The 26,604-nt window shown below is 38.1% G+C and overlaps 3 protein-coding genes across 5 annotated transcripts; 1 reads left to right on the forward strand and 2 right to left on the reverse strand.

Annotated features, from left to right (window-relative positions):
• Positions 1–2,179: 2,179 nt before the first annotated feature.
• myoz2b (myozenin 2b) lies at positions 2,180–7,417 on the reverse strand. 2 transcript variants are annotated; one of them, XM_063883815.1, is made up of 6 exons: positions 6,733–7,417; positions 5,563–5,680; positions 4,367–4,533; positions 3,746–3,839; positions 2,846–3,008; positions 2,180–2,769 (listed from the first exon to the last, which is right to left on the reverse strand). In XM_063883815.1, exons 2-6 carry the CDS (start codon positions 5,642–5,644, stop codon positions 2,544–2,546), a joined length of 732 nt encoding a protein of 243 aa, XP_063739885.1. In that variant the 5' UTR covers positions 5,645–5,680; positions 6,733–7,417; the 3' UTR covers positions 2,180–2,543. The 2 variants fall into 2 exon arrangements, with proteins under 2 accessions (XP_063739885.1, XP_063739886.1); XM_063883816.1 differs by lacking the exon at positions 5,563–5,680.
• Positions 7,418–7,568: 151 nt separating this feature from the next.
• Positions 7,569–15,403, reverse strand: synpo2b (synaptopodin 2b). Its single transcript, XM_063883814.1, has 3 exons — positions 14,728–15,403; positions 11,905–14,000; positions 7,569–9,212 (listed from the first exon to the last, which is right to left on the reverse strand). Exons 1-3 carry the CDS (start codon positions 15,401–15,403, stop codon positions 8,730–8,732), a joined length of 3,255 nt encoding a protein of 1,084 aa, XP_063739884.1. The 3' UTR covers positions 7,569–8,729.
• A 4,835-nt stretch (positions 15,404–20,238) lies between these two features.
• Positions 20,239–25,606, forward strand: LOC134864244 (solute carrier family 22 member 7-like). 2 transcript variants are annotated; one of them, XM_063883072.1, is made up of 10 exons: positions 20,239–20,689; positions 20,773–20,876; positions 22,093–22,247; positions 22,567–22,735; positions 22,960–23,083; positions 23,169–23,278; positions 23,892–24,106; positions 24,574–24,682; positions 24,798–25,004; positions 25,089–25,606. In XM_063883072.1, exons 1-10 carry the CDS (start codon positions 20,315–20,317, stop codon positions 25,126–25,128), a joined length of 1,608 nt encoding a protein of 535 aa, XP_063739142.1. In that variant the 5' UTR covers positions 20,239–20,314; the 3' UTR covers positions 25,129–25,606. The 2 variants fall into 2 exon arrangements, with proteins under 2 accessions (XP_063739142.1, XP_063739140.1); XM_063883070.1 differs by having other exon boundaries at positions 20,241–20,689; positions 25,086–25,606.
• Positions 25,607–26,604: the final 998 nt, after the last annotated feature.

A 26,604-nucleotide genomic window follows, 5' to 3' on the forward strand; every position in this document is an offset into this window, starting at 1 on the left:
ATGACTGCACTGGTTTCATAATCATGCAGCACTGTGGGGACTAAACCCTGCCTGTGTTTGTTTTTTTTGTGCTAATGCTCTCACTTAAATGTCAAACAGGAGAACAAAATTGCTTTTTTATGATTTTATAATACCAATTGTGTGAATATGCAACAATTGCAAAACACAAAAGGAGTTGTTGTGATTTAATCCTCTTACTTAACATGTGTTAAACTGGTGCAAATAACACATTGTTTTGAGCATGTATTTATATTAACAAATATTCTAAATCTACCATTTCTGCTTCTGTAAATCCACAGCAAACAGGACAAGGAATCACATTAATTGGGGCAGATGGAGGATGTGGAGAGCCTGCAGAGCTGAGCAGGTTTTAAGTGTAGACAGGTCAGGAGGACTGATGGAACAAACAAGCCACAGTCAGCAGAAATCACACTCAGTGATTAGAGGATCTGATTTTTCAGTTAAACTGGGTCTGTCCAAAATAATGCTTGGGTGCATGAAGCTTTAAAAAAGGTGAGAAATAAGGAAAAACTGTAAGATTTTTTGTTATAACGCAAAATAATATGAATGTTCTGAAGACTAATACATCCTCATAAGCTACGTTTTCATCCCTTTGCTTCTCTCATTCTCATTACATACAGTGTGTGTGTGGGGGGGGGGGCAGCCTGTGTAAATAAGCGTTATTCACTCTTAATTAGAGTTACTATACAGAGTGTGATTTTGACACCAATAATTAAATATTTTCGAGAATATGGCACATCTGCTATTTTTGGTTTCACACTATTGACTGACAAATACAGCTCTACTAATATTTTCCTACAGGTCCTGATATATCCAGCACTATTACTGAACCAAATGTACGGGAAAGTGAGGACCATGTGCACTGAGCGGGATGGTACAGTCTTACTGTATTTAGATGTTCTCTGATCCTAACTCGGCTCCAGCAATAGCACTGAAACGTCCCCTGAGACACATGAAGTGTTTTTGGTATTTTTTATTTTAGGCTCAATATTTTCACCCTCAGCACAACTGAGCTCTGTTCAGATGAGCTGTCAAACTCTACTGTTCTTTAGTTTATTTTTGGAGTCTATTTTTTTTAATCTGTTTTGTTCTTCTTTTTTTTGTCAATTTCAAGAGTTTAGTGGTTCAGCCAGAAGTGACTAAAATAGAATCCCAGCAACTATAAATCAGTGACTACAAGGGCAGCCAGAGTTTATAATGTGATTTAAGTTCAGTTATTTCTATTAGTATCAGGATTTTGGACTTCTATAACAAAGAAATGCTCTTAATTTTAAAGTAATGTTAGTGATGCATTCAGTTTGCCCATTCGTTCCACACCAGCCTTAATGCCAGGCCTGTTTTTTGTCCTTTATGTTCCACAGTCTGTTTTCCAGTAAGTATATAACACAGATTTTGTGAATTGTATGTGCATTTTCATTCAAAAGCATGAAATGAAGTGCAATTTGTATAATGTATAATAATCATGAAAAAGCATTACACTTAAACTGAGAAATCAAATCATGCGGCTTGAGTACTTTCAGCCCAATTCTTCAGAAACACATTGATCCAACTTCAAAATATCACTCTCAAACATTCAGTGTATTTTGCATATTGTCACATTATTGCCACTGTAGGTTGCGATGTAGTGAAGTTACAAGATTACAAGAGCACCTATGACAAGGATAAATATAAAACCAACATTTACATTTTCTATTTAGTGCTATTTCTCTCCAAAAAAGACATGCACTACGATAGCCATGTTGTGCAGTTACAGTATCTTTTATCAATCAGTTCCATGCCATCACAGTCCAGGTTTCTCAGTCTTCCTCCCAGATTGATGTGACCTCTGTTTTTTCCTCAAGATAAAATGTTTTTTTCAGTTTCAAAAACAGTAATAAAAATAATAGTGTGTTGTTTTCCAGCACTCAAAAATAATCAGAGCTTCAAAACAGAAACAGATTATTTTTTTGCATTTACTTCTTTAGATTCACTTTAAAAAGTCTGAAAATAAAATGTATTATAATACTTAAATATGTTGTATTTGTATAATCCACATTTGCATGCTCTGACATTAAAAGCAATGAACATTTTTTGTGTATTTTCCGGTACAATAACTCTTTAAAATATATTGAATTGATTGAAATAATAGTAGTAATAACTTAATATAAATGACTGCACGTTCCAGTTGTGTACCATCAATAAATAAGGTACATTCTTTATTTACATTACATATTCAACAGGTCATCGTTACATTTTTAACATTTACAGTTTTGCTTTCACTATGAGTGGAAACCCTTAAACACCTTGAGTTATGTATAGCCCGTTCATTTAGCTATTTACATGATTTACTTTAAATACAGTTTAAGTGCACACCAAACACACAAGTCAACAAATGCATGAAACATCGTGTCTATTGGGGAAAAAAATCCAACACATTGATAGGGAATTGTGACAGTGCTACTAAAATAACATTTTGCCGTCGTTACAGCATGGCCAATATACTACAGCCACATCCTGTTGCCAGGTTACCAACAGAAACACCACTACAGGTCATCCGATTCGGGGACTGGGATGGGCTCCAGTGTGACAGTTGGGAGGATCAGATGGGTGCCCTCAGATATCCACCCCAAGGCCGTCCGGTTGAAGGTGGGTCTCTTCACCCCGGGCTCCTGCAGCTCTGGGTACTTGGGCGGGTTCAGGTCCAACTCTGGGAGCTTGAATGTGATTCCTCTGGGAGCTTTGTCGAAGCCTCCAAAAGGAGTGGCGACCCTGTAATCGACATCAAGTGTGAACTCGTCGTTGAGCTCTCTACTAATTCAGTAACATATGCTTATAGTTTTCTCACCGGTTAAAGCTTTTGAACTCAGGAAGGTCTTGTTTTGGATCTGGTGCTGACATTTCCAGTTTAATAGTTTCGGCGAGGCTGGGGTCCATGAGGATTGCCTGGTCCCATGGGGAGTGGTAGGACTTATGCATAGCTGTGGCACTTGAATTCTCTGCAGACATGTCTGTTAAGGAGACAAAACCACAGAGGCACCAAGAGTTCATATTGGGGAGGATTGTACCAGCATTGGAACATGACCAGTTGACATTTTGGGTTGCAGTTTATGGGTTAATGCTGAGCCGTTTTCTTAAGCCTCAAATGGGAGGAGGCTAAAGATTTGGAGTGGGTCGGATTATGAATAGAGACTGTGCTTAGAGAACACTTACACAGACGGACTGAGTTGTCTGTCATTGAGATCTGAGACCTTAAAATAGCACATAGTTGAAGTGTGCGCTCATCATATAATGTGTCGACATGGGATGACACCCTACTGGAGCATTTTAGAATAAGCATAGGACTCTGTTGGCTTGTCTAAGTACAATGAAATGAAAACAAAGCGTTTAAAGCATCCCAGAGTGTTTAATGAATCAGAGTTACATATCATGAGGGAGTTGCTATAAAACTGGACCAGCTCTTATTACTGTATGATACCAGTTGTTATTTTAATGACAGCATTACATAATCAGTCACTGTTATTTGACTGTGAAGTTTTGGCAGTTTTTTTATAGTTTGACAGTAGAAGAAATAATATATATACAGTAGGATTTTTTTTATCATATCGCAAATCTAATGCCAATGTTAGCACGTGTATTTTAACTCATAATAATGAAAGCTTTTAAGGTTCACATCTTAACTAGTGTTAGTGTATTCTCCATATGGGAATCAACTTCAACATCCTTACTTGCTGAACAGCATATTTACCTGAAATAGTGATTTCTGGTGTAGCACCAGTGCCATCAGTTGGTGCATCCACTTTAATTTCCACAGTGTTTGCATTCAGAGCTAAAATATCATTCTGCAAAACAGGAAAATAAAAGTAAAGTATAAAATATGGATTGACTTTACGGTAGTAATCAACACATGTCAAACTGGCACAACTATAGCTGCTGTCTTCAAAGCACTCAGATACTTTACAAACACACACCCACACACACACACACACACACACACACACACACACACACACACACACACACACACACACACACACACACACACGCACACACACACAGAGACTCACAGAAACACATCAACAGACACTGATAAAGAGGGAAGCAGCTCCTCAGCAAAGTGCCAGTGCAGCCTCTCAGAAGATTGGTCTGGACGATGTAAAAGGCACACGTGTCTGTTTTCATCTATGTAACACTTTTTTTCAAGAGCACATTTCCTGGTACATTTACTTAATGAGTACAATAATAAACAGATAACGTTACAAATGTATGTGTAGACAGAAATCCAGATAAACACAAACATTCAGATTTCAAGCATTCATTTAATTCAGTCATTATTAATTGTCTTAATAACACATGTAGGTTGACTTACATTCAGCAGTGTGTTTGCCTCATTTTGGATACTTTCAAATGTGTATTTTTCAGATCTCCTCTGGCGCATTTTGAAAAGACGGGACCCTCTGTTGGAAAGCAATGACAACTCCTCCAACATAATGTCTTTAGGGGTGCTGAGCTTCTTTCCCAGATCCATAACGTCACCTGTGGAGTAAATATATATAAAGATGAAGAGGAAGATAACAATCTGTAAAACACGCAGCTTTAGTAGAACCCGTAATTAATCAGTGTTCATGTCAAATATCACATAATGGTGAGCCAAAAATGTTTTAAAACTAGTACCTATGCCAACGCATAATATTAAGTCAAGGTACATTTTATACAAACAATAACCAGGCCAATGATTTGTCATTCATATTATTGGGTTGCCAATAATAAGCAAAAGTGGGCAAGTGCCTCAGGTGTCCCAAAGCTTATAGTGTGTCAACAATTATTATTTGAATAATTGCACATTTATTTGGCAATTCTAATAAAGCACACCATAGACTGAAATAAAGAATACCTTTAAGGTAATTCTAAGGCTGTATTAGAGACTTACCCTGGGTCAAAATAGATACCGTTAGTGGGATAAAACTAAACTAACATTGGGTATATGTTTTAATAAACTTCTTATGACTTGATTATCACAAACTAACTTCAAAAGAAGTGGGGGGATAGTGGCAGATGTAGGAAAAGAGGGTAAAGCCGACACCTGGAAAGTGCTTCATACACCATACATACAAACACGGAAATATACCCTGATATCATTTTGTAAGCTGAATTGGTTGGAGGAAGGGTACATGGATGACAATCTGTCAAAAAACTCAAATGTTCCATGATGCAAGCCCTGTCATGGAATATGAGTTATCATTGTACTTGAGAATTAGTTTTGGATGGACATAATACTTCCTCCTCCACCACACAGACGGTATGTACTGCAGCTGTCACAAACCTTCACATCATCCAAATGGCTACACTCAGTTGGCCCTCACAACTTCCCTCCCCTCTCCACAAATAGACTTTTGAAAAGGACATTGACAAAGGATTAGCCGGCATAGGTAGTAAATCATCTCATTAGCTTATTTATGGCAAGTCCAGGAGGGTAGCTCTGACATTTTGAACCCAAATCACAGAGGATATTCTCATTCAGCTCTGTTTTTGCCCACTGAGCCTCAAGTCTAACATTGATCATACCATTGGTGCCATGGACCTCTCGGCAAATAGCTGCTGCGCGCTTCTTCCTCTCCCCAGTTGGCATTGTACAGAATTGTGACATTTTGGCGTTTGGCAAGGTTGGCAGAACGCAGTAGTGCTGGAAATACATACAGGACATCATGTAGTTGTTCTGCCCAAGTCATAAAGAAGTTGTTTTAATCCAAATACTAAGACCCCACTGAACATCGATGCAGCACTGGCCTTACAAACAGCTAAACACAGAGATTACTGTTTATTTATTAAGTGTAAAGTCAACTTTCATCAAATGTCATTTAGAAAAACCGCAAACAATAAATCTGTCTTTTTAATCTCATATCACAGAGTCTCAGTTATTACCTGTTACATAACACCCTACCATAATAGACTTATTATTAATAGTCTTTATCTCCCATTGGCTGTCAGCATTTATTGGACTTTAAAGATTAATGGAAGGCACCCAGGTGATGAAAAATATGCCATATCAGTGTTTGTACTACGAATGTACGAGTAATCTCTCTATAGAGGTAGCATTTAATAATGACCATGCATTGCGTAATCCTAAACCATACTGTTCTTAGAACAATAAATGTAATTCCTAAATCTGGCTTCGTCATTAGACAAATATTTGAGTATGTGAACAAATGTTAGTGGTATCCCCTTTTATTGCTGCTCACATAAATCACCTGTGTAAAGGTCAAGGGTGATTAATGTGCCCTGGGTTTGTATTCGTAGCTGAACAAATGTCCGGCAGTCAACCACATCAAACAAATTATAATCAAAATAACTTTCCTGAGTTACAGTGACTGGTGCAATCATATTATTTTAGCTTTGCTCTGTTGTCAAAAGCAGAACATGATGCTACATGGTAGATCACTCCCGGTGAATGTTTAATATCTGAATTATGCCCATCTGTTGTCTTTGTGGCATTATAACAAGTTTTCTTGGAGGCAATCTTTAGAAATAGTAAAGCAATTGAATACTCAAGATATGAAACATTTTCCATTAACATATTATGCTTAACCAAATGATGATAAGAAAGTGACCACCATAATTCGTAAGAAATACAAGCAACATTTATTTTTAACCCCAAACAATGACTTCTCAAACATTTCAACGTTTTAAATTTAAATATACCAAGAAATACCCTCTGACGAAGTTCTGTATCCGTACCTGTGCTGGTATCCCTAGTGTGCCACCTGTATCCTTGAAGGGGAGACACGGAGCTCAGGGGTCAACCTCCAGGAGGTAGTTTGATCTTCCCTGATCTTCACACTCCCGGACACTAAAGCCAAACTGTGAGTGTGTCCCTGTGTCTGTTGTGAATGGAATGCAGCTTACATCAATAGGCTAAATTTAACCTGCCAAACACTCAAAACCACTCTCTAACACCATGGGGCAAGGATAGCTACCAGAGGGAGAGAAAGAGAGAGAGGGGAGACGATGGACAACACATGCCCACTGATGTACTCTAAGGCGAGGACTCCGCTCAAGAGGCCCATTTCCTTCCTTGTGTTGAATCTTCAAAGTTATTGTGTCTCCGTCGGTGAAAATAACCTCCCAGGGATTGTAACCTCCAAATTGTGAGGTCCTTATTGCAGGGCACAGCTGCTAGGTGTGGTGGCCTCGCTTTAAACTGAGTTTTGTTACAGCTATTATGTGTGATCACTGACTTTGGATAATGATATACAGACAAGTGAGGCGGAGATTAGAGGGGGAGTGGGCTCTCAACCCCCGAAATGGTGGTCATAAAGATGTTTATACAGCAGCATCAAGGACATTACCCTGGCAGCAAAACCTGTTGTCATACGCCAGACTTTACATAGAAGTTCCTGATCTTAGCTAAGAAACATTGCAAACCAGTAGCACCTTAATGTTTAATTTTGATATATTATGTTTTATTTAAATAAAGACTTATATTAGTTAAGAGAATTAATCAAATCCATCCGCACCAAAAATTATGCTTACTTCATGTCAAAGATTTAAAGCCGGAAATAACACTTCAAACATTGAAGCATCTTCAAGTATTTTAATTTTTCAGTTTGTGTTTAAAAGGTGCAAAAATAACATGACTTATAACACACGGGGTATTGCCCAATCCATAATTAGGATAAAACCATGGCTAATCAGTCATTTTGAAAATCCCGACACTCTATATCTTAAACACCACGCAGTGTGTACTCAATATGTCATGAATGTATGCATGCAACATTTACTCCTCTTACATCTCCCTCACACTGAGGTCATCACTTTGAATGAGCCCCATGTTAACTTATAGCACGTTTTCTGTAAAAATGCAGTGTGGCTTCCTCAGAGCAGAGAGAGATATTGTATATGTGACTACTCAAAGTGCTGCATATTAATAGAAATGTTCACTCTTTTAATATAATTGCAACAACTACCACTGCCATGCAAGAAAAGACTGATTGAAACAAGATAAGTAACATATTGTTATCACTGTGTGAAATATTGAGATGAGCAAAAGTGATCACAAAGTGTCAGTGAGTTTTTAAGTTAAGATACATAACTGAAAAGTCACAATTTGATTTCATAAAATGCCTTGTTTCTTACTTATTTGTAACAGAACAATGTCAAAATGAAAATCACAACTCTAAAAAATGAAAATCACAACTCTAAAAAAAAAAGTGATCTACCAAACATTTCTTTCAACTACTGCACGTTCCCTTTGGCGCTCATCATACTTTTCTTCACTGCAGTGCAACCATCCTAAATCAGTCTGAATTGAAACAACATTGTTCTAAAATGATCAATTAGACACAATAACAAAATCACCCATCAATGCGTAGCAGGGTAGTATCTCATCAGCATCACAACACAATGTTTAAATAAGATGTTGTGCTCTTCAAATCATGTGACCACACATAAAGGTAGCTGTTTATCACTTCCTTTAACAATTTAAAACCATCAATATAAATCATCTGAAATATTCCTCATCCTTTATAAGTTTGAACTAACACAGCCAACAACAGCCTTATTCTGAATCACATTTAAGCAAATATAGTTAATGCTTTTAGGCCAAACCATCTATTTTGTCCTCCATGTTTACTATACCATCAGGTATGTTAATATGTGATGCATGTTTGACCTCATCTTAGTAACTTTTCTGGGCAGCACTTTTCAAAGGGGGAGTACTTTGCTCGACCTTAGCCTTATCCCATGTATCCGAAACTGGCCCTGCTGACAGGCCTCAGAGGCTGGGCAGGTCTGAAGGGAGGCCCATAAAATTTTGGTTTCTCAGGTGAAAATGTCTTGCTCGTGAACAGTGCCTGAAAAGCTGGGGCCGTATGATAATGACCCATCCCGACAGCTGCAGGATCAAGGGACACCCTGCGCTTCCATTCATCTGGAGGCTCTGGAAGAGATCTGCGGTGCCCTGCAGCTTTGACATTAGAGGCAACAGATGATGGGAGGCTCTGAAACACAAAGGCATCGTCTACTGAACAAGTGGGGCTTCTGGATGCTGCCTCCCAAGGAGTCAGTGGCTTGTAGACTTTTTCTTGAAAGGATGTTTGCCTCTGTGTGGCTAAATAAGATGCCTGGATTCCAGGTGTGCTGGCAGGAGACAGAAGTCTGGGAGAAGGCATCGAATTCAGTCGTCTGGGTAGACTCAGGGAGCGGCTTCTTCCAAATCCCTGAAAGAAAAGCAGATATTTGACTGGTGGGATGGCAGTGTTGTAGACTTTGCTGCCACCCTCTGGCTTCATGTAAACCTAATAATAACCTAACTAATAATGTGGTTTGTTTACCTTTATTTAACTTTTTCTTTAAACTTAGGGTTGGGGTTGCATAGTGTTGAATCATAGTTTTGCTATAATAACTTTATAGTTCTGTAACATCATCTATGTGAGAGGCTCTTAAGATGCAAAATATTCAACTTATTTCATGTGTAAAAAAAGTCCTCTTTTGGTCCCTATACTTTCTTTACCCAATAAGTTGCACATGGAATACATTTGCATCTTAAAAACTCTTTATATTTTATCTTCAAGATATATTTTATCTTCAACCTTCAGCAACATAGAGATATTAACAAATATTGACAATAAATAAATACTTACCTGCTGTTGGTTCATTGGCAAGACAAATTATGAAAGTTTTTTGGGGAACTTAAAGGGGAAATCCACTTTAAAACACAATTTTCTTGTGTCTGCTCAGCCATAAATCACCTGTGTGGGTTAACCCTGCCTGTGCAGGGCTTTGATACTATCTTCCCATAACCTGACCTTAAGTATTTTCTCAAAAGTACTGCTGTTTGAATGATCAATATTCAGGGGTTCTTGGCAGCTAAATAAAGGCTTTGTTTTCTTCATTTAGAAACAGTAACACCCTGACAGCTAACCACTTAGTAAGTCACTCATTGTTTTTAGCTTGTACTCCGAACGTGAAGTGGGTAGTGTTAGCAAGTATTGATAGCAAGTTCAGAGCTTATATGGACGTGTTTGACTGATCCATTTAGTGAGTGTTGGCTGTGTGGCATCTTGGTATGTGGAGGGAGTGTTTTGTTTTTTGTTCTGAACAACTATGCAGAATCCGTCCTGTCTTTAAGTGTAAAAAAAAAATACTTCATAAATATAATTCAATGCATGCAAAAACATTTCTTAACGTGATATAAAGGTGAATTTTATCTTACTAGACCTCTACAGACACAAACAGTGGGCAGAACATCTTTTGAAGAGGCAAGATCAAAGTTCCAAACTTTTCACATTAGAGTTAAAGGCTGACTGATAAAAAATACTGTGAATAAAAAGAATCATATAAGTCCAGAAACATCATGTCAGTGATTCAGTGACAGTATTAACCTTCAGCAATTTATAATGTTATCTAAATATAAGTAATGAGGTAATACAAATAGCCAAACATGTAGAACATTTTAGAAAAGTTATATTGCTGAAGGTTTAGTAAATATGAGTGATTTCAGTGTGAAAGGGTGAGGCAGTAAGAAAGATAAAGGTAGAAAAAAGTGACTCTGTAGTTCAGGAAAAGTGAAAAGAAGCTCATTACACAAAGTGCACACATAAAGGGAAAGAGACATTTAATTGTGCTGAGGACAAGAAGTGCAATAACATTGATATTTTTGAAAGAGACATAAACATATATAAGACAATTTCACTTTAAGTTGCCACTGACAGTGTGAAGAGATCCATTATCTGGTATAACTCATGTTTGACATCAAGTAGGAGGAGAAAGGTAAATGACTGGCCATAACTGACAACTGCAAGAAACACATCCACATAAATACATTTAAAGTCATCAGGGTTAGTAATCACAACCAAAGTTAACGCTTTTTAGCTGTTGTGATACCGTTAAAGGAATGAGACTGAAGAAATAGCAAGTTGTATGCATCCAAAATAAGAAGTGCATAGACAGTTTCTCTCCAGATAAACTTAATAATTAAGCATATTTGGTAACTATAACATAAGTTATTGTTATATCAGATGGCAGAATTATGAAAAGTATGAATGTAAGTTAAATTAAAAGAGTCAATGTATTAATACATTATATTTTTGGTGTCAGTGATGACTGCTAGATAATAATGCAAGTCAGGCATGATATATCATTTATAAAGATAAAACAACTAAAGAAAAACAACTCAAACTAGAGAGCTCAGTTGAACAAGGCGCTCTCACACAATATTGCACATATAATAGCACTTCCTGAGTATCACTCAACATAGTCTCACATTTTCTTTTTCAAGCAAATATGCACCTCCCTATTTGAGGAAGATAAAATAATGTGCTATTTTTTTCATTGGTACGTTAATCTTCTTTATATTGTATACATTTACTATGTTTAACATTGCTTAGCGTTGCTGTTCATTAACATTCGTTTGCCTTACATTTCCAGCTAAACACAACTCTATACTGCATACTGTAAGTTATTTTAGGATTTGACCTACACTTAGTCTTGAGTCTTTACATTTCCACCTGTTAAATAAGACATTTTAGATGCTGCTGGGTTGCAGTTGATATTATTTTATATCGTTTTAGTAAAGCATGACCATATACAGTATGAGAACTAATGAAGAGCAGCAACAGACTTCCATTGTTTGCCTGTACTCAAAGGCTTCTTAGCAGAAAACATTGGGCGAGGTGCCATTTGACGAGCACCTCTAGCAATAAGGGATGCAGGAGAAAAAGCTGAAGCTATGCTGTCACCCATAGATGAATGCTGAGAGGATGCGCTTGCAGGTCGGGCGCTTGGTGCTTGCTTGTTGGTTATGTGATGGGCTGCGGGAGTGACAGTGGGCTTTTTATTCAAGCGCTTGTCAGATGCAAGAGACTCAGTTGATCTTGTGATTTGGCAGGCAGAAGAATTTTGGGAACTTACCGATACAGGAGACTTAGCGGGGACTTCTGCCTTGCTTTGAACAACAGGCTCAGAGGCATTATAAGGGGAATAAGAAGGGTCAGATCTTTGTTTAAGGTTTTTGGTAAGCTCAAACTTTGACATTTGAGTTGGTTTGGGGCTTTTGGTAACCACTATATTTGATTCTTCAGTTGGTTTTGGGCTCAGACTTTTGACAACAGGGACTGCATTGTACTTGAATAGTGAAGAGTCCAACTGATAGGGCTGATGCTTCATAATTTCTAAGGGGTTAAGGTGCTTTGGGGCTGCATTAGGTTTGGGTTTGGCTTTGGTCTTAGGCTTGATTTTGGGGCTTGTAGACGGGGGTTGCTTGGCTGCAGATTGAGGGTGGAAAGGAGAAAGAAGGGGGTTGTATGATGAAGGCGGTGGAGCACGGACAATGGAAGAATACCTCCAGGAGTTAGGGAGTGACGCGGTTGGGGAAGGGGATCTCGTTTTGTTAGCTTGAACCTTTTCAGCATCGACAACAAACTTCTCCATACGGGACTGTCTTTTGGCAAACAGCTCTGCCCCTTTTCCCGCCCTGGTTGCACCATCCCCAGCCCGAGTAATACCGACTTGACCCTTTGGAGAAGCTTGTGATCCTTTTAAAGTAGGGACGTATGGCTTTTCTGCTTCTGGTGGGTAAGAGGCCAATGAATTTGGAATACTGTCTAAATTATTCCTTGATGGTGAAGGTGGGTGATGTGGGCTATAAGTAGGACTGCGGGCCTGCATACTCACAGAGGACTGTGGCGGCTGTTGACTCCAGCTATTTGTGGTTGGCTGAAGATGAAGCTGAGAAGAGGAGTCGACGGGAGCCCAGGCATTGGCAGGTGTTTGAAGTGTTGCCTGAGTTTGATCTGGTGCCCAATGGTTGGCCATGTGTTGAGGCTGAGCCCAATCTTGTTGCTGTAAGTAACGCTGACTTTGAGGCCCCACAGGATTGTGAGAAGGTTGTGAAATCGGACTTCTTGATGGAATATTGGGCTCACCTAAGGGGCTCTTCATCATCCAAGGTGGGCAGGATGGGTTGATAGTAGGTTTCGGCGCAACGGGAGGGGGATTCTTGAGTTTAATTGTTCTGGGTTGCATAAAGTTACACGCTTCTGCACCTAGACTGAAGAAGTCTTCCTCACTCTCAATATAAGACTTCCTTTCCCCTTTGTTTTGAAGGCGAGGATCCCCACCCTGCGACATCATTGATGGCTGTTTATTATTGGCTTTCCTTTTAGACTCAGGTAGGATACCAACCTTTATTGCTGGCACAGATATTCGCTCATCTCTTGAGGCTATGATGTCTCCGGTTGGGGACCAAACCTGTGGGTTAGTTATAATAGGCACAGGTACTTTGAATCTTGGTTCATGCTTCCTTGGCACTGGAGCGACCCCACCAGGCATGGTAGGAGCAGACGTGCTGATGTGAAATCCAAGGAAAGGCTTCGCAGTTCTGTTTGGCACCAAGGGTTTAGGCACATTGGATTGGTTATTCATCTGGTCAAAACTTTCTTGGTATTCGACATGCTGCTTGAGATTTGCATCCATGTAGTTGGCCTGATCACTATGCATGTACATCTCCTCATTGTCATAAATATTCTGGCCTTCTGTACGCTCAGGTTCTGCTAATGTCTCCACAGGTAATCCTTTGTTCCTCAGTTCTTCCTCTTCTGACACAAGTTGATCCATCCGCTTACGACGTCGCTCAAACATTGAAACACCCTTTCCTGTTGTTTCTGCTTCCATTTTTCGAACACTTGACCAATTCCGATTTAAATTATGCTGCTGGTGATAAACAGAATACTCCTCTTCAAACTCAGATTCACTTGTTGCCACAAAGTTATACCCGGCTGCTCTGACGTCTTTAGTTTCCTCCTCTATTTGGTCTTTGCTTTCAAGCTTGTGCTCACCAGTCCCGTAACTCACTAGTGTATACTTTTTAACCCTCTGGCGGCGTTTTTTAAACAGCAAGGCTCCCTTGTTTTGAGGGTTGGGTGCATCTGTTAGCAGCCGGGCAATTCGCTTACATTTGGACTTGGTCTCCTTGACGTTTCTTTCTGATTGGCTGTCGTGACTGAGCCCTGAGACAAAGAAAGGGAGAGGAAAACAAAGGTTCACAAGATGGAGACATGTACACATTTTAAAATTTATATCTTTGCCTTATGAAGATGAAACCATTATTATTATTATTATTATGAGTTACTTTTAGTTTGTTTGCTTTTTTATAATTATGAATTTAATAATGTTCCCCTGCTTAAGCAAGCATACTAAAAAAAGCATCATATTTACTTACAGCCAACTTAGGGGGTCCATGAGGCAAAAAAAGTGAGGAGCTCACTTTCCATTGCCGTCAGTGTTACGACTGAAAGGGAGTCAGGTAACAGGCCGGGCTGACACATGCTGGTGTCAGTCAAATGTGTTTCTGCCGGCCTCATCATATGGTCATATTTTATTATTATCCTGCTCTGACTATTAAAGCCATGGGAATTCTCCCTTTAAGTCCACCCCAAATAGACCCCACATTACAGCATGTAAATAACTTGCACCCACAGTGCTTTGCACAAGTTATTTATCCACTAAATGCACTCATATAACACCAATAAAAAACACAAGCTAAAATGTTATTTAGGAATATCATATAAATACAATTCATGATATTTGCAGGCAAACACAAAATGATTCCTTATTTTTTACTAAGCCACTCAAATAAATGCAACACAAGAAAAACATTTGATATTTGCTGGACAGTTGGCAACACTAGCTTCCTGTGTCTACTGAAACCTATGAGTGTTGAAGAAAGATACTTACGTGTGGACCTTGCCCTGTGCCTCTGCGGTCTGCACGGATCTGTGTCAGACTCCGAGTTCCACTTCTCTGCATGCTCTGCAGCCTCAGCTGAAATTCCAAAGAAGACAGAAGCAGGAGGTGCTTCACTGCTCCCTCCTTCCTCTGAGGATTCAACCCTCCTGTTCCCAGTCCCTGGGCCCTGCCTATTACTGGCTCCCAGGGGCTGCTCTGTGGTCAGGGTCAAGGCCAGGGTCATATCAGCTGCAACACCGAGTGAGGACGAAGATAAGCGGGAATGCGGCCGTGATATCTGTCTGGCGAAATGCTCAGAGTCGGAGCGATCTGGGTGCGGGGAAAGTGATGTTGGTGAATGTTGCATGTTAGGAGACTCTGCAATGGACTCTCTTGATTCACTAAGGTAGCTGTCATCCTCCTCCTGGTATGAAACATCCTCTTCACTTCCACTATGTTCAGGTAGGGACTGTTGCTCCCCTACAGATACCCATTCCTGTGACTCAAGTTGTTCTGGGGACTCAAGATCAGGCCTCTCGATGTGAGCAGGGAGAGGGTCTAAAGGGTAATCTGCATCACTGATTTCATCTTCATTGTAGGACTCACAAGGTTCCTGGGATCCATCTGAACCGGACCATGGGACCAACTTATCATTGCTGCCTCGGCTTTCAGCTTCTGGGTCCATCTCTACAGCTGGTTCACAATATCCTGGGTATCACCAATAACACCTTCAATAAGAAAAAAAAAACAGGCAAAGGAGCGTTTTAATATCATTAGAATTTTTTGCACACTTCTATTTATTCATGTTATCAATATAAAATCCCCCTGAAGTAATCTCCACCTGGACTAACTTGAGTGTTAACAATAGATTCTAATTCCTACAAATATATCTATAAACTCCTTTTCCTTAACAGTTCATATCTAGATATATCAACATTAGTACACTGTTATATTTTACTATGCATTTGCCTGATTATTCCTATCCCCAATAGGAAGTGCAGCTTTTCTTTGGCAGTCGCATCAGGGCTGCCATTGCTCTAAATGGAATGGTATGTAACATCAAGGGGGAAACGCATCCAAGAGGATAAGCAAAACAAATTTGGTGGCTGTTTTCCGAACTCCTGTTTATACAGGGAGGTTTCGTTCCCTCGGCTGTTCTCATCTATTATTGCAACAAACATCAGCACTGCAATCATTATCTCCATTTAAGAACTGAATCTGAAAGACTATTTGTTTTATACATACTAGAAATACTAGGCATCCTTCTCCTCCCTGAGAGTCAGTGTTTGTTTTGGTACTGAAGGTAAATTATGTCACTGGTTCATCTATCAAATAGGATTCAAAATGATCATTTTTATAATATAATAAATGATTTAAGCCAAACCTGACATCAAATTTTGCAGTTTGGCTGCTTACACAGTTTTTCATATTAGAATATAGATATGATCATTAAACAGTGCATTCACAACTTAACAACAAACTGTCAAATTAAATAGTGACAGAAAAGTGTTTTAGTTCCTACTGAATTTTTAGATTGTGGTTTATAACAAAGGACGTTTAAGCAGGTTGCTACTGTTTGAAAAAACAAGGATGTACAAAACATTTTCAAAAACAACATTTCCTGACATCCACCAGAAGGTAGCGCCATTACACTGCAGCCCATTATATACACTTTTTAAAATTTGGATCATCAGAGTTAGAATAAAATCGTCACATCTACAGTAAAAGCAGCGCAATTTGTAACTTTACAATCTATATTTTACTTTGTCATAGTGTTCACAACAAAATCCTCGATTACAGCTCTGCAATTAACAGATTGTAATGTGTGAGACAAAATGGTTTAATCAGTGTTGGAAGAAGTACACAGATCCTTTACTTAGGTGTAAACACAGATACTACGGTAATAAAATTCTCTACTAAAACTTAAAGTCCAGATTTAGACATTTTACTTCATTATCATTATGCAGAATTGATCAGTATTATATTATTGCTGTTATTATATTATCCTGTTTATATACAAGTAAGACCAATTTAGCATTGTAGTTGGTCATTGTGGACTAATTTACATTGTTTTAAATAGTGAACACGGTGCAGATTACACTAGTACTTGTAATTTTGAGTGTTTAAATAAATGTAGTGAAAAGGAGTAAAAAGCACAATATTTGCCTCTGAAATATAGTGATGTAGAAGTATAAAGAAGCAATAAATAAAAATACTCAAGTAAATCACAAATAACTCAAAAAAGCAAGTACAATACTTGAGTAACTACACTTAGTTACTTTCCACCAACGTTTATAATCCACACGTGCATTAGTTGCATCAGACAATGGTCATTTTTGTTTGCAGCATGTGGCATGGTTTTATGTGGTACAATATAACTGATTTAAAGTTTGTTGAAGCTTCAGAGAAATTACATTTGAGTACTTTATGCATTTTGAATAAATGGCTATAAAAAGGCTTAATGCAGCTCCAGGATTACTTCAATGAAAGACCCTTGGACACGTTGGGCCCACGCTTCCCTTCACACTTGGTTCCACTTCATTTTAACAATCAACCATCATCAAGCCTAACTTTGGTGCTGCACAGGTTTCCGTTTCCTAGTATGGCAGTATCTTCAGTACGATGACTCATTGCCATGGAAACAGGGAGTCAGTATGCCTGACAAACGAGTGATCTCTTGGTCTGTGGGTTGACCCCTGCGAGGATTGAGCCTGAGCGGATTAGATGTTTTTCCACACAATAAGACTGCCTTGTTTCAACCACTAATAACTAACATGCATAAGTTTCTAACAGCCTCCTTTTTAGTATGTATGTAGAGAGTCTTAAGACTGAACAGAAATCTATCAAAAGTACAGTATTGACATCAAATACATGTTTAAATCAGTAAGCAGACACAAGCATTTTGACTAAAATATACTTGAACTCTAATTGAATATGTGCAAGGCAAGTTTATTTATATAGCACCTTTCAACACAAGGCAATTCAAGTGCTTTACAAAAATGTAAGACATTAAGTAACAATTACAATGATGTGTTTAATAGTTTCTCTCACCGGAGACAGCCAGAATCTCAATGAAATGACGAAACATCCTAAGGCTATGTTACTGATATGATACTTAATTTAACCTGTTACTATTATAAAAATATTGTGGTATAAATCAGAGCCTAAAGCAGACAAATTCACAACGGTAGGATCAACGTCACAAAGAGATATGGCCTACGGTAAAAGCAAGTTACTATTACAAGATTGAAGGGGGATCTGAGATTGAGTAAGGAATTACTTGCAAAACATCATCCATACTTACAATATTCATCCCTGAAGCATCCAAAAGAAAGGCCTTGAATCGATATCCAGCGCTGTAGACTTCACATCCTGATGGTGTCAGGGCATGGACGTAGTGAAGACCATCTGAGCACTTGTCGTGGACTGCAGATGTTCGGGTTCAGTTCTTTCCACCTTGCTCATCCATGTATGCCTAAGCATTTAAAGACAAAGAGGAAAAGGTATCCCTGCCCCCAACCCCCGTCCAGACAAGCTCAGTCAGTATAATGCAGCTGCAGCATGTTGACATAATGAACTTATAAAACATTAAATGTATGTTAAATGTAAATTAACACAAATAAAATGAACAAGCTACCTTTTAAAAAATCAGCACGCATCCACTGCATGTTTCTTTTCAACATCTACAGTTCTTGCAATAATAAGCATTTGTTCGTTGCTGTCAAATTAAGTTATGAAACAGGGTTTGTAGAATTCAGGGTAAAATTACATGATAAAGCTGCTGTACAGTAAACAGATGAAGTACGGCTGCTGTTCTTTGACAGTTTGCCCTTACATGGAAATAAAGACTGAATTTGAAATTGAATTTTGCAGAAAAATACAGAAATAGAGAAAACCTCTGCTAAAGCTACAACACAAACATTAATATATACAGTCAGTTATTATTTCCAGTTATATTACAATTCAAAGTCCACTTATGTATTCTGTACCCTGCTTATCATGTGAAGATACATAGATGGTGTGTTACATTCCCAGATAAATGCTTCCAAGAAGACGAAACCATCTCCTCTATTTGAAAGTGTCACTGATTGTTTGCACAGGTTCAGGTCATCACTTGAGGAGGCAATCTTTATGTTGTGCTCAGCATGTAACAGATCATTTAATATGCACTTTTTGAAAGTTGACACAGCTATGCGCTGTTAGTCCTGATGAACATATTAAAGAGGACATACTGTATGATGCTCATTTCCAGGTTCGTGTTTGTATGTTAAAATGCAGACCATTTACGTGCACAAAAACCTATATAATAAATCACAGGAAAGGGAGAACCTAGAAAAAACTACAAACCAAAAAATCATAGCTCTCACATTTCTCTTTGTGTATGGAATATTCAATTTATAAACATTTGTCAACATAACAGAGAATTATCTTGATAAGCATTTTTCTTCAGACAAAGGGGTATATGGTAATGTTGTAGGCATCTTTGGAAAATAGATACAACGGGTGTTGTTAATGTTAAAGCCAAACCTCTGCAGTCTATCTGAGGACATGTAGTATCTCCTCCCTGTAGTCACTTATTGTGCGGAGGTAGTTGGATCTGGTTCAGCAGCATCCTTCCTGCCAGACAGAACGAACATCTGCCAAACACAGAGAGGAACCAATGTAAAGAGGAGAGGAAGATACATGTTATTCAATATTATAGCTCCTGTAAACCATTAGCAACATCAATATACTAAACTACTAAAGAGCAATCCAGGCCGGATAACTTACCTGCTACAGCGGGCAGCCCATTCCATCTGCTGCCTTTTGCTGCATGTTTTACTCTTTCTCTCTCTCTTTGCCCCTTTTCAGTCTATCTGACGTATTTTTGGTGATCAAAGCAAAAGGTAAAAACTGATCTACACAAAAAAGTGATCCAGTAAACCCTGCAGAGGCCGTTTATGGGTAATTTTAGTACATATACAGTTTGTAACATAATCGTTGAATATTTGAAAGCTTTATTATCAAATTGCTTTATCTTTTCTCCCTTGATCCACAGTGATGTTGTTTCTTATTTGCTTATTATGTTCTTGTGAATGTTTCTTCTTCTTTGGTCTCTCTTCAAAAAATGTCCTAATTATCTCAATGAGGCTGCCTGATTAAATGAACAATAAATCAACATTGTTAGATTTGGAGTTACCCCTGTACACGTGATTCTGGACCAGTTTTAATGGGCCATGTTCCCAATTCTATTATAAGACTATTTGATAACAGTTTGAGCTGCTAGCAATGTTCGGGCCTAGTTTTTCATTGCCCAAACGTGGTTGTTGTTACCCCGATTGCTCCGGAATAGCACCAGACTGAATAAGCAGGAAGGAGATCTCAACTTATTTGCCTTCCCTTGACAACAGGCATGTTCTTTCGAAATATTACAGATCATTAATTTGCTAAAATATGTTACTTGTCAGACAAACTTTCACTGAGCTGACCATTAACTAACAGCATTATACAGTGTTAAAAAGGCTTGTGCCTCAATTCAAAACAAACATACTTTGTGCTTGGTGATATTATTCGGAGCTTCTCTCCAAATTGAAGTGTTGGAGCGGTTATTCTCAAGATGAAGTTTGAGAATGTGCTGGCAGAGGTGGACGGCTTTGGGAGATTCCAACTAATGATAATCCTCATGACTGTAATACCTCGTATGACTTTGCCTTTTCACTTTCTGCTGAATAATTTCATTGCGGTTATTCCTTCTCACCACTGCAACATCAGCTCTCTGGATGATGGAGGATACTTTGGGAATTTATCACAGGAAGAGAGGCTTATTGTTGGTATTCCAGTCCAGGAGGATGGGACGCCTGACTCCTGTCAGATGTTTGCACAGCCTCATTATCATCTGCTGCTGAACTCCTCCAGCATGAGTGAACTACCGACAGTGCCGTGCCAAGATGGATGGGTGTACGATACCTTCAGGTCTTCTCTGGGCACTGAGGTGAATTGTTTTTCGGTCTAAAATTAATATAAACAATTGATATTCACTTTAACCTTCACTGTGTTATCTGTTTCCGCTAATAGTGGGATCTGGTCTGTGATAAAAGAAGACTGAACAGAGCCACAGTCACTATCTTCTTCTTGGGGGTCATGTGTGGAGCAGCAGCATTTGGCTATATTAGTGACAGGTGGTTATGGCTTTATAATTCTCAATTCAGACACATTTCAGTCTCTGTGGTTAAATTGCAATACTTTACAAGAGAAAAGGTAAACATTGATGACTTATACTTTTAAAGAGACCCTATTATGGGCATTTTTATGTTTCATATTTGTATTTTTGCCTCCATTGAGTCATGTTTACATGCTTTAATTTTCAAAAAGGTCTTTATTCTACTCAAACTGCCTGTGTATCTGATACAAGTGCCCAGTCTGCTCTGGTTGGTTTTTTTGGGTTTTTTTTAATCGTTTATTTGGTAGGGACAGATACAATATACATTGACAGACTGAAAACAGCTATCCGATGCAAGTATCATAATGTTTATAGCGAATGCTAGTTTGCAACACTCGTCCCTAGAAGGGCTTTTATCTGTCCAGCTCTGTTGTGATTGGTAAAAACTTAGAGATGTCCCACCCATAAGTCTATCACGTACAATGTGGTGGAACTAGCCAATTGAAACAAGAGTGTTGTGTAGTGATGTCATGATGTTACTGAAGTCAACAGAGGAGTCCAATCAAGACATTTCAGGCTGGGGGGAAGGAGTGTGTGGGAGAGAAACTCCCCCTGGAACTTTGGGATTTTTCCTTTGCAGACTCTTTACATGCACAAAAACCTATATAACACACCACAGGAAAGGGAAAACATCAAAAGCATAATAGGGATTTTCGTTGCAGTATAATTTGTTGTTATAGTTTTAGTTTGTGTTGGTCACTGTGTATGGTGTGGTGTCCAATGTCTGTACAACAACTCTATGTAGTCAAGAGGTGTGTTCAAAAGTTGAGGTATCAATGATGATTAAAAAAGTCTGCATTAGAGCCAGTTGAGCTTGGGCCAAGGGTCTGATGAGGACTGATGCAAATTGACTGAGGAGCCTTATTTGCCTCGTCTCCTGAAAACAAAGATGAACTAAGCAAAGAAGCTTAACTTGTACTTAGTTGGAAAGTCCAAAGTTAATACTCAACTATTGGCTAACTAAATGTTAATGTACAGCAACATGTTTAATGACATGCTTTACAACTCTTGACCTAATGTAAACCTGAACGCCAAACATAGTATTAACCCTAACACACACATTACCAGAGACGATGAAGAAGGAATATAGGTCTGTTGTTTTGCCTTTAAGTAAACAAATATTTGTGTGCTTTGATCAATTCTACAGATTTATCCATAATTATTTTGTCTCCCAGGTTTGGCAGGAAACCCAGTCTTCTGCTGTCCTATGTAACAACGGCTCTCTTTGGATTTACAAGTGCTCTCTCAGCTAATTTCACCATGTTTGCTGTCATGAGATTCCTCACTGGATTTGGAATTTCCGGCATAAGTATTAACAGCATCGTCCTTTGTGAGTTCTGATGTCATGGTATCTGTGAAAGAACATTTTGAATTGTACATTTCAGAAAACAAAAGATAATAATAATAATAATAATAATGATAATAATAATAATAATAATAATAATAATAATAATAGTAATAATAATAATAATAATATAATAATAATAATAATAATAATAATATAATAATAATAATAATAATAATAATAATAATAATAATAATAATAATAATAATAATAATATTAATAATATTTATGAATGATGTCTTGATAAAAGGTTATTGAGTCTCTGTATTTAATTGACTTGATGTATTATCATTGCTCTATATAGGTATTGAATGGGTGGACATCAAACATCGAACTGCAGTTGGCGTTTTAATGAGTCTGGACTGGAGTATTTTTACTACTCTGCTTCCTGTTATTGCATATTTTGTGAATCACTGGAGGGTCCTTACTGCCACAGCAACCTCCCCGCTGATTCTGGCAATGATTTCTTGGTGGTAAGGAAATTACAATATTTGAACTATCAACAAAAACTAGCATGTTGTTTTCCTTTCAATGTGTACAGTACATGTACAAGTCATGTGAACATATTTTAAGGGTCATTTTCAGCATCTGATTAATAGCATGGCTATATGTTTTTGCTGAGGTAGGCGTGTTCCTCATGAGTTTGTCTGAAATGTTTTTTATATTCTGTGATTATTCAAATCAAATTGTGTTGCAGGTGGCTCCCTGAGTCTGCCCGATGGCTAATAAGTAATGGAAAGGTAAAAGCTGCTCATTTTTACTTGAGCAAGTGTGCAAAAGTCAACGGCAGAGAGCAGTTCATGGCAGACATAAAACCAGAGGTACAAGAGTTTACATTTTCTGATCACTTCTAATCAGAAATACGTTCACACTACAACTCCAACTCTGAACTTTTCTTCTCTGCAGACTCTGTCAAAAGTCATATTTGTGGAAAGTCAAAACAGAAAATACTCCTATTTGGACCTTGTGAGGACGCCCAAAATGAGGCGACTGGCTCTCCTCACTGGCATTGTCTGGTATATTTATTTTATTTTCCCTTTAAAGGTGCAGTGTGTAAGATATTAGCCAAAATAAAACTTTAAAACATTTTCAACAGAATGTGAAGCCTTTACAGTGTTGCCGTTATGTCAAAGACAACCAAGTATTGTGTTGCAGGGATATCTGAAATGAGCATGCTAACTAGCCCTGACTCGTGCTGCCTTGTAATACCACTTATTCCTCAAGATGTGAGATGTGAGAAGCCTTCAATGGTCCCACAAACTATTTATGAACAGAAAATCCAAACCAAATTCTCCACACAGTTATTACCTTCAAGTAGAAGATTCAGGTTTCCCAAGAGCAGGCTCCACCACTACAAACACTCCTGTTTGTGTCCATTAAGCTTTCAACACATGGATGTAAATGTTGTCCCTAGAGAGATGTGCAATAAGTTGTATTTATCTGTGCAGTATGTCTGATTATTCTATATTTTGTGGAATTTCTGCAAAACAAATTTCCCTGCAGGAACAATAAAGAATATCTAATCATATGATTAATGTTACACAAAGTACTACTAAAATATGTTTTTTTTTGTGGCAAATGTGTAACTCAAATGGTATTTTTGATCAAATTTGCTCTCTCTTTTGACAGGTTTGGAGTGGCCTGCCCTTATTACGGAATCAGCTTCAATATCACTGGATTTGGTTTGAACATCTATCTCACACAGTTGATCTACGGCTTGATTGAACTTCCAGCCAAAGCATTTATCTATTTCACTTTGAAAAAAATAGGCCGAAGGTCAAGTCAGAGTGGAGCGCTTGTTCTGACTGGACTGTGTATATTTTGCAACATGTTTGTACCTCAAGGTAAATTATCAACAGGGTGACTACAACAGCTACTGCAATAATGATAGAAAACAACATTAGAGAAAAGAGAAAAAACCTTAAATATCTTAAAAAGTAAAAAGAAAGATTTAAAATTCATGTTTAATTATAAAGCAGGTATAAGGGCTTTACAATTATTGTGAATATAACAGTAACTTTCCTCAAATAAATGAATCTTAATACAGTTGTTTTTTTTCTTAAGATGACATAATCAAATATCTCATTTTGTTTTAAAAACAAGCGAATATTTTACAAGGATGGTTGTTCTATGGTCTCCTTGTATGGTAAATAAGTTGGTAGCAAGAGGGTTAACACACTAGATTTTTGAAGACCATAGTAAATAGGTAACAATGGTATTTGACGAATAGTCAAATACTGCACATAGCAAGCAGCTTTAAATACAATAAAACGTGGGCTTAAAATGTTCTTTGACTATTTTTTCTTTTCAGATATGGGGCTTTTTCGGACAGCTGTGGGAGCTTTGGGCAAGATGTTTGCAGAGGCATCTTTCACATGCGTATATCTGTACACAACAGAGCTTTACCCCACAGTAATGAGGTCATTAAACTATCTTATATAGAGCTTACTATGCACATGAACAAACAGTATCTGTATCTAGAAGTCTAGAAGTAAGAGACATCGGGATACTGAACCTGTATTTTTGCTTATACAGGCAAAATGGATTGGGTTACAGCTCCTTTGTGGCCCGTATAGGCGTGTCTGTTTCTCCCCTCATCATCCTCCTTGAAGAAGTGTGGGGCCATTTACCAAGTACCATATTCTCTCTGGTGGCTATTTCTGCAGGGCTGTCATGTTATTTTCTTCCTGAGACACAAAATGTCCGTTTACCAGAGACCATTGAAGAGGTGGAACACCCAAGGTAATGGGCCTTCATTTGTATTTAGTCTAAACATTTAAACAAAAGTTGTGTTTTATCACAAACATGTATTTTGTGTTTCAGAAGAAGATCAATCGCCACATATGATGAAAAATCTCAACCCTGAACAATTTTGCAGTGTAAACCATGGCCAATTAGTTGAGTTGCAGGGCATATACTGTATGTAAGTGGTGGCAGTGTGTGTTTTTAATAATACAAGAAAAAACAAGCAAGTGTTTTTTTTGTTCTTATAATAATAACCTATAAAACTTTCTTAAAATGTATATTTTAATAAATGTGCTGTTCTTCATCGATAAATATATTCAACATTAACTCATAAGTAGTGTATGAATCATTAGCAAACATTTCATTGATAAAAAACTTGATTATGTTGTTATGTGTGAACATATTAAGGTCACTTTATTATTTTTGAAAGTCCTTTGTGTGCAAACACTCTATATCATCAAATTAAGATATAAAATGCCAAATATATATAGAATAAATGTGGAATTCCAGAATGAATGTCTTAAATGTTGAATAAGGAATAGTTGTATCTTATTTTATTGATTATTTGTTTTGAAATTAAAATCTTTTCTTTAAGGAAACTGGAACTCTTGTGTCATTTCTAAATAGCACATGTGAAAATCCACCAACAGTAACCCATGATCACACTTAACTTAATGAATGACATTTCACACAAATCAAACTTTATATCCATCATATAGTTGTTTATTTTCTAGTCTTGCTTTACCATGAGTTGTAAAAAAAACACATTTGCATTACATTTGCACCCTGTCAGAAAGCCACCACCCTACACTCCCCCTCCAAACCTATAGACATGTAGCCTACTATTCACACTAACACTTTGCCTAGAACTAGTTTTGTTGGCTTGTGTAATAAAAGAACATTTCCTGCACTTGCTTGTTCTATTTGTTTGTTACTTTACTGTATGCCCTTTATGACGATATGCTGTTTAACTGAGATAAAGAAAAGGAAAAGAAAGAGAAAAGGAAGAAAGATAAATGGCCTCGGGTCAACAAAGCCTGTCCCTCGCATGCTGCCCACAAGCCTCCATTTTGGGCTCTCCCTCCACTTCTTCCCTGAACAGATTTATGAGGAGATAAAGCAGGGTTGCCAACTCTCACGCATCTGGCGTGTGACACACGCTTTCACTATCAATCTCACGCTCTCACGCTGCCCAAACTATTCTCACGCCAATAACAAGATGAACCGGCGATCGTTTTTGGTTGGCTATTACAGTGTTGAGTTGACAGCTGCTCAAGCTGTCAATCCACTCCTTTCCCGCCCCAACCACTCTTAACAACGCTAACAGACCGCAGAGCAGTGGGAGCCGGTTGGTCAATCCCCGCGTTTTGCGCATGCGCAGAATCCGTCTTAACGCCAGGAGTTTCATCATTCGAAGGTGAACAGTGATTATGTTTAAAAACATGATTAGAGTACGATAACCTATTGTATAAAAGCCACATATATAATGCTTATGTCTACGGACAAGATAGCAGTCATTTAGTGCGTATATGTGTAATTAAGCCCATGATATCAAAATCTCACTCCAGCCAGGGACCCAAAATTGGGAACCGAGTTT

This window comes from Eleginops maclovinus, chromosome 5 (genome assembly GCF_036324505.1).
Source record: "Eleginops maclovinus isolate JMC-PN-2008 ecotype Puerto Natales chromosome 5, JC_Emac_rtc_rv5, whole genome shotgun sequence".
Lineage (NCBI taxonomy): Eukaryota > Metazoa > Chordata > Actinopteri > Perciformes > Eleginopidae > Eleginops > Eleginops maclovinus.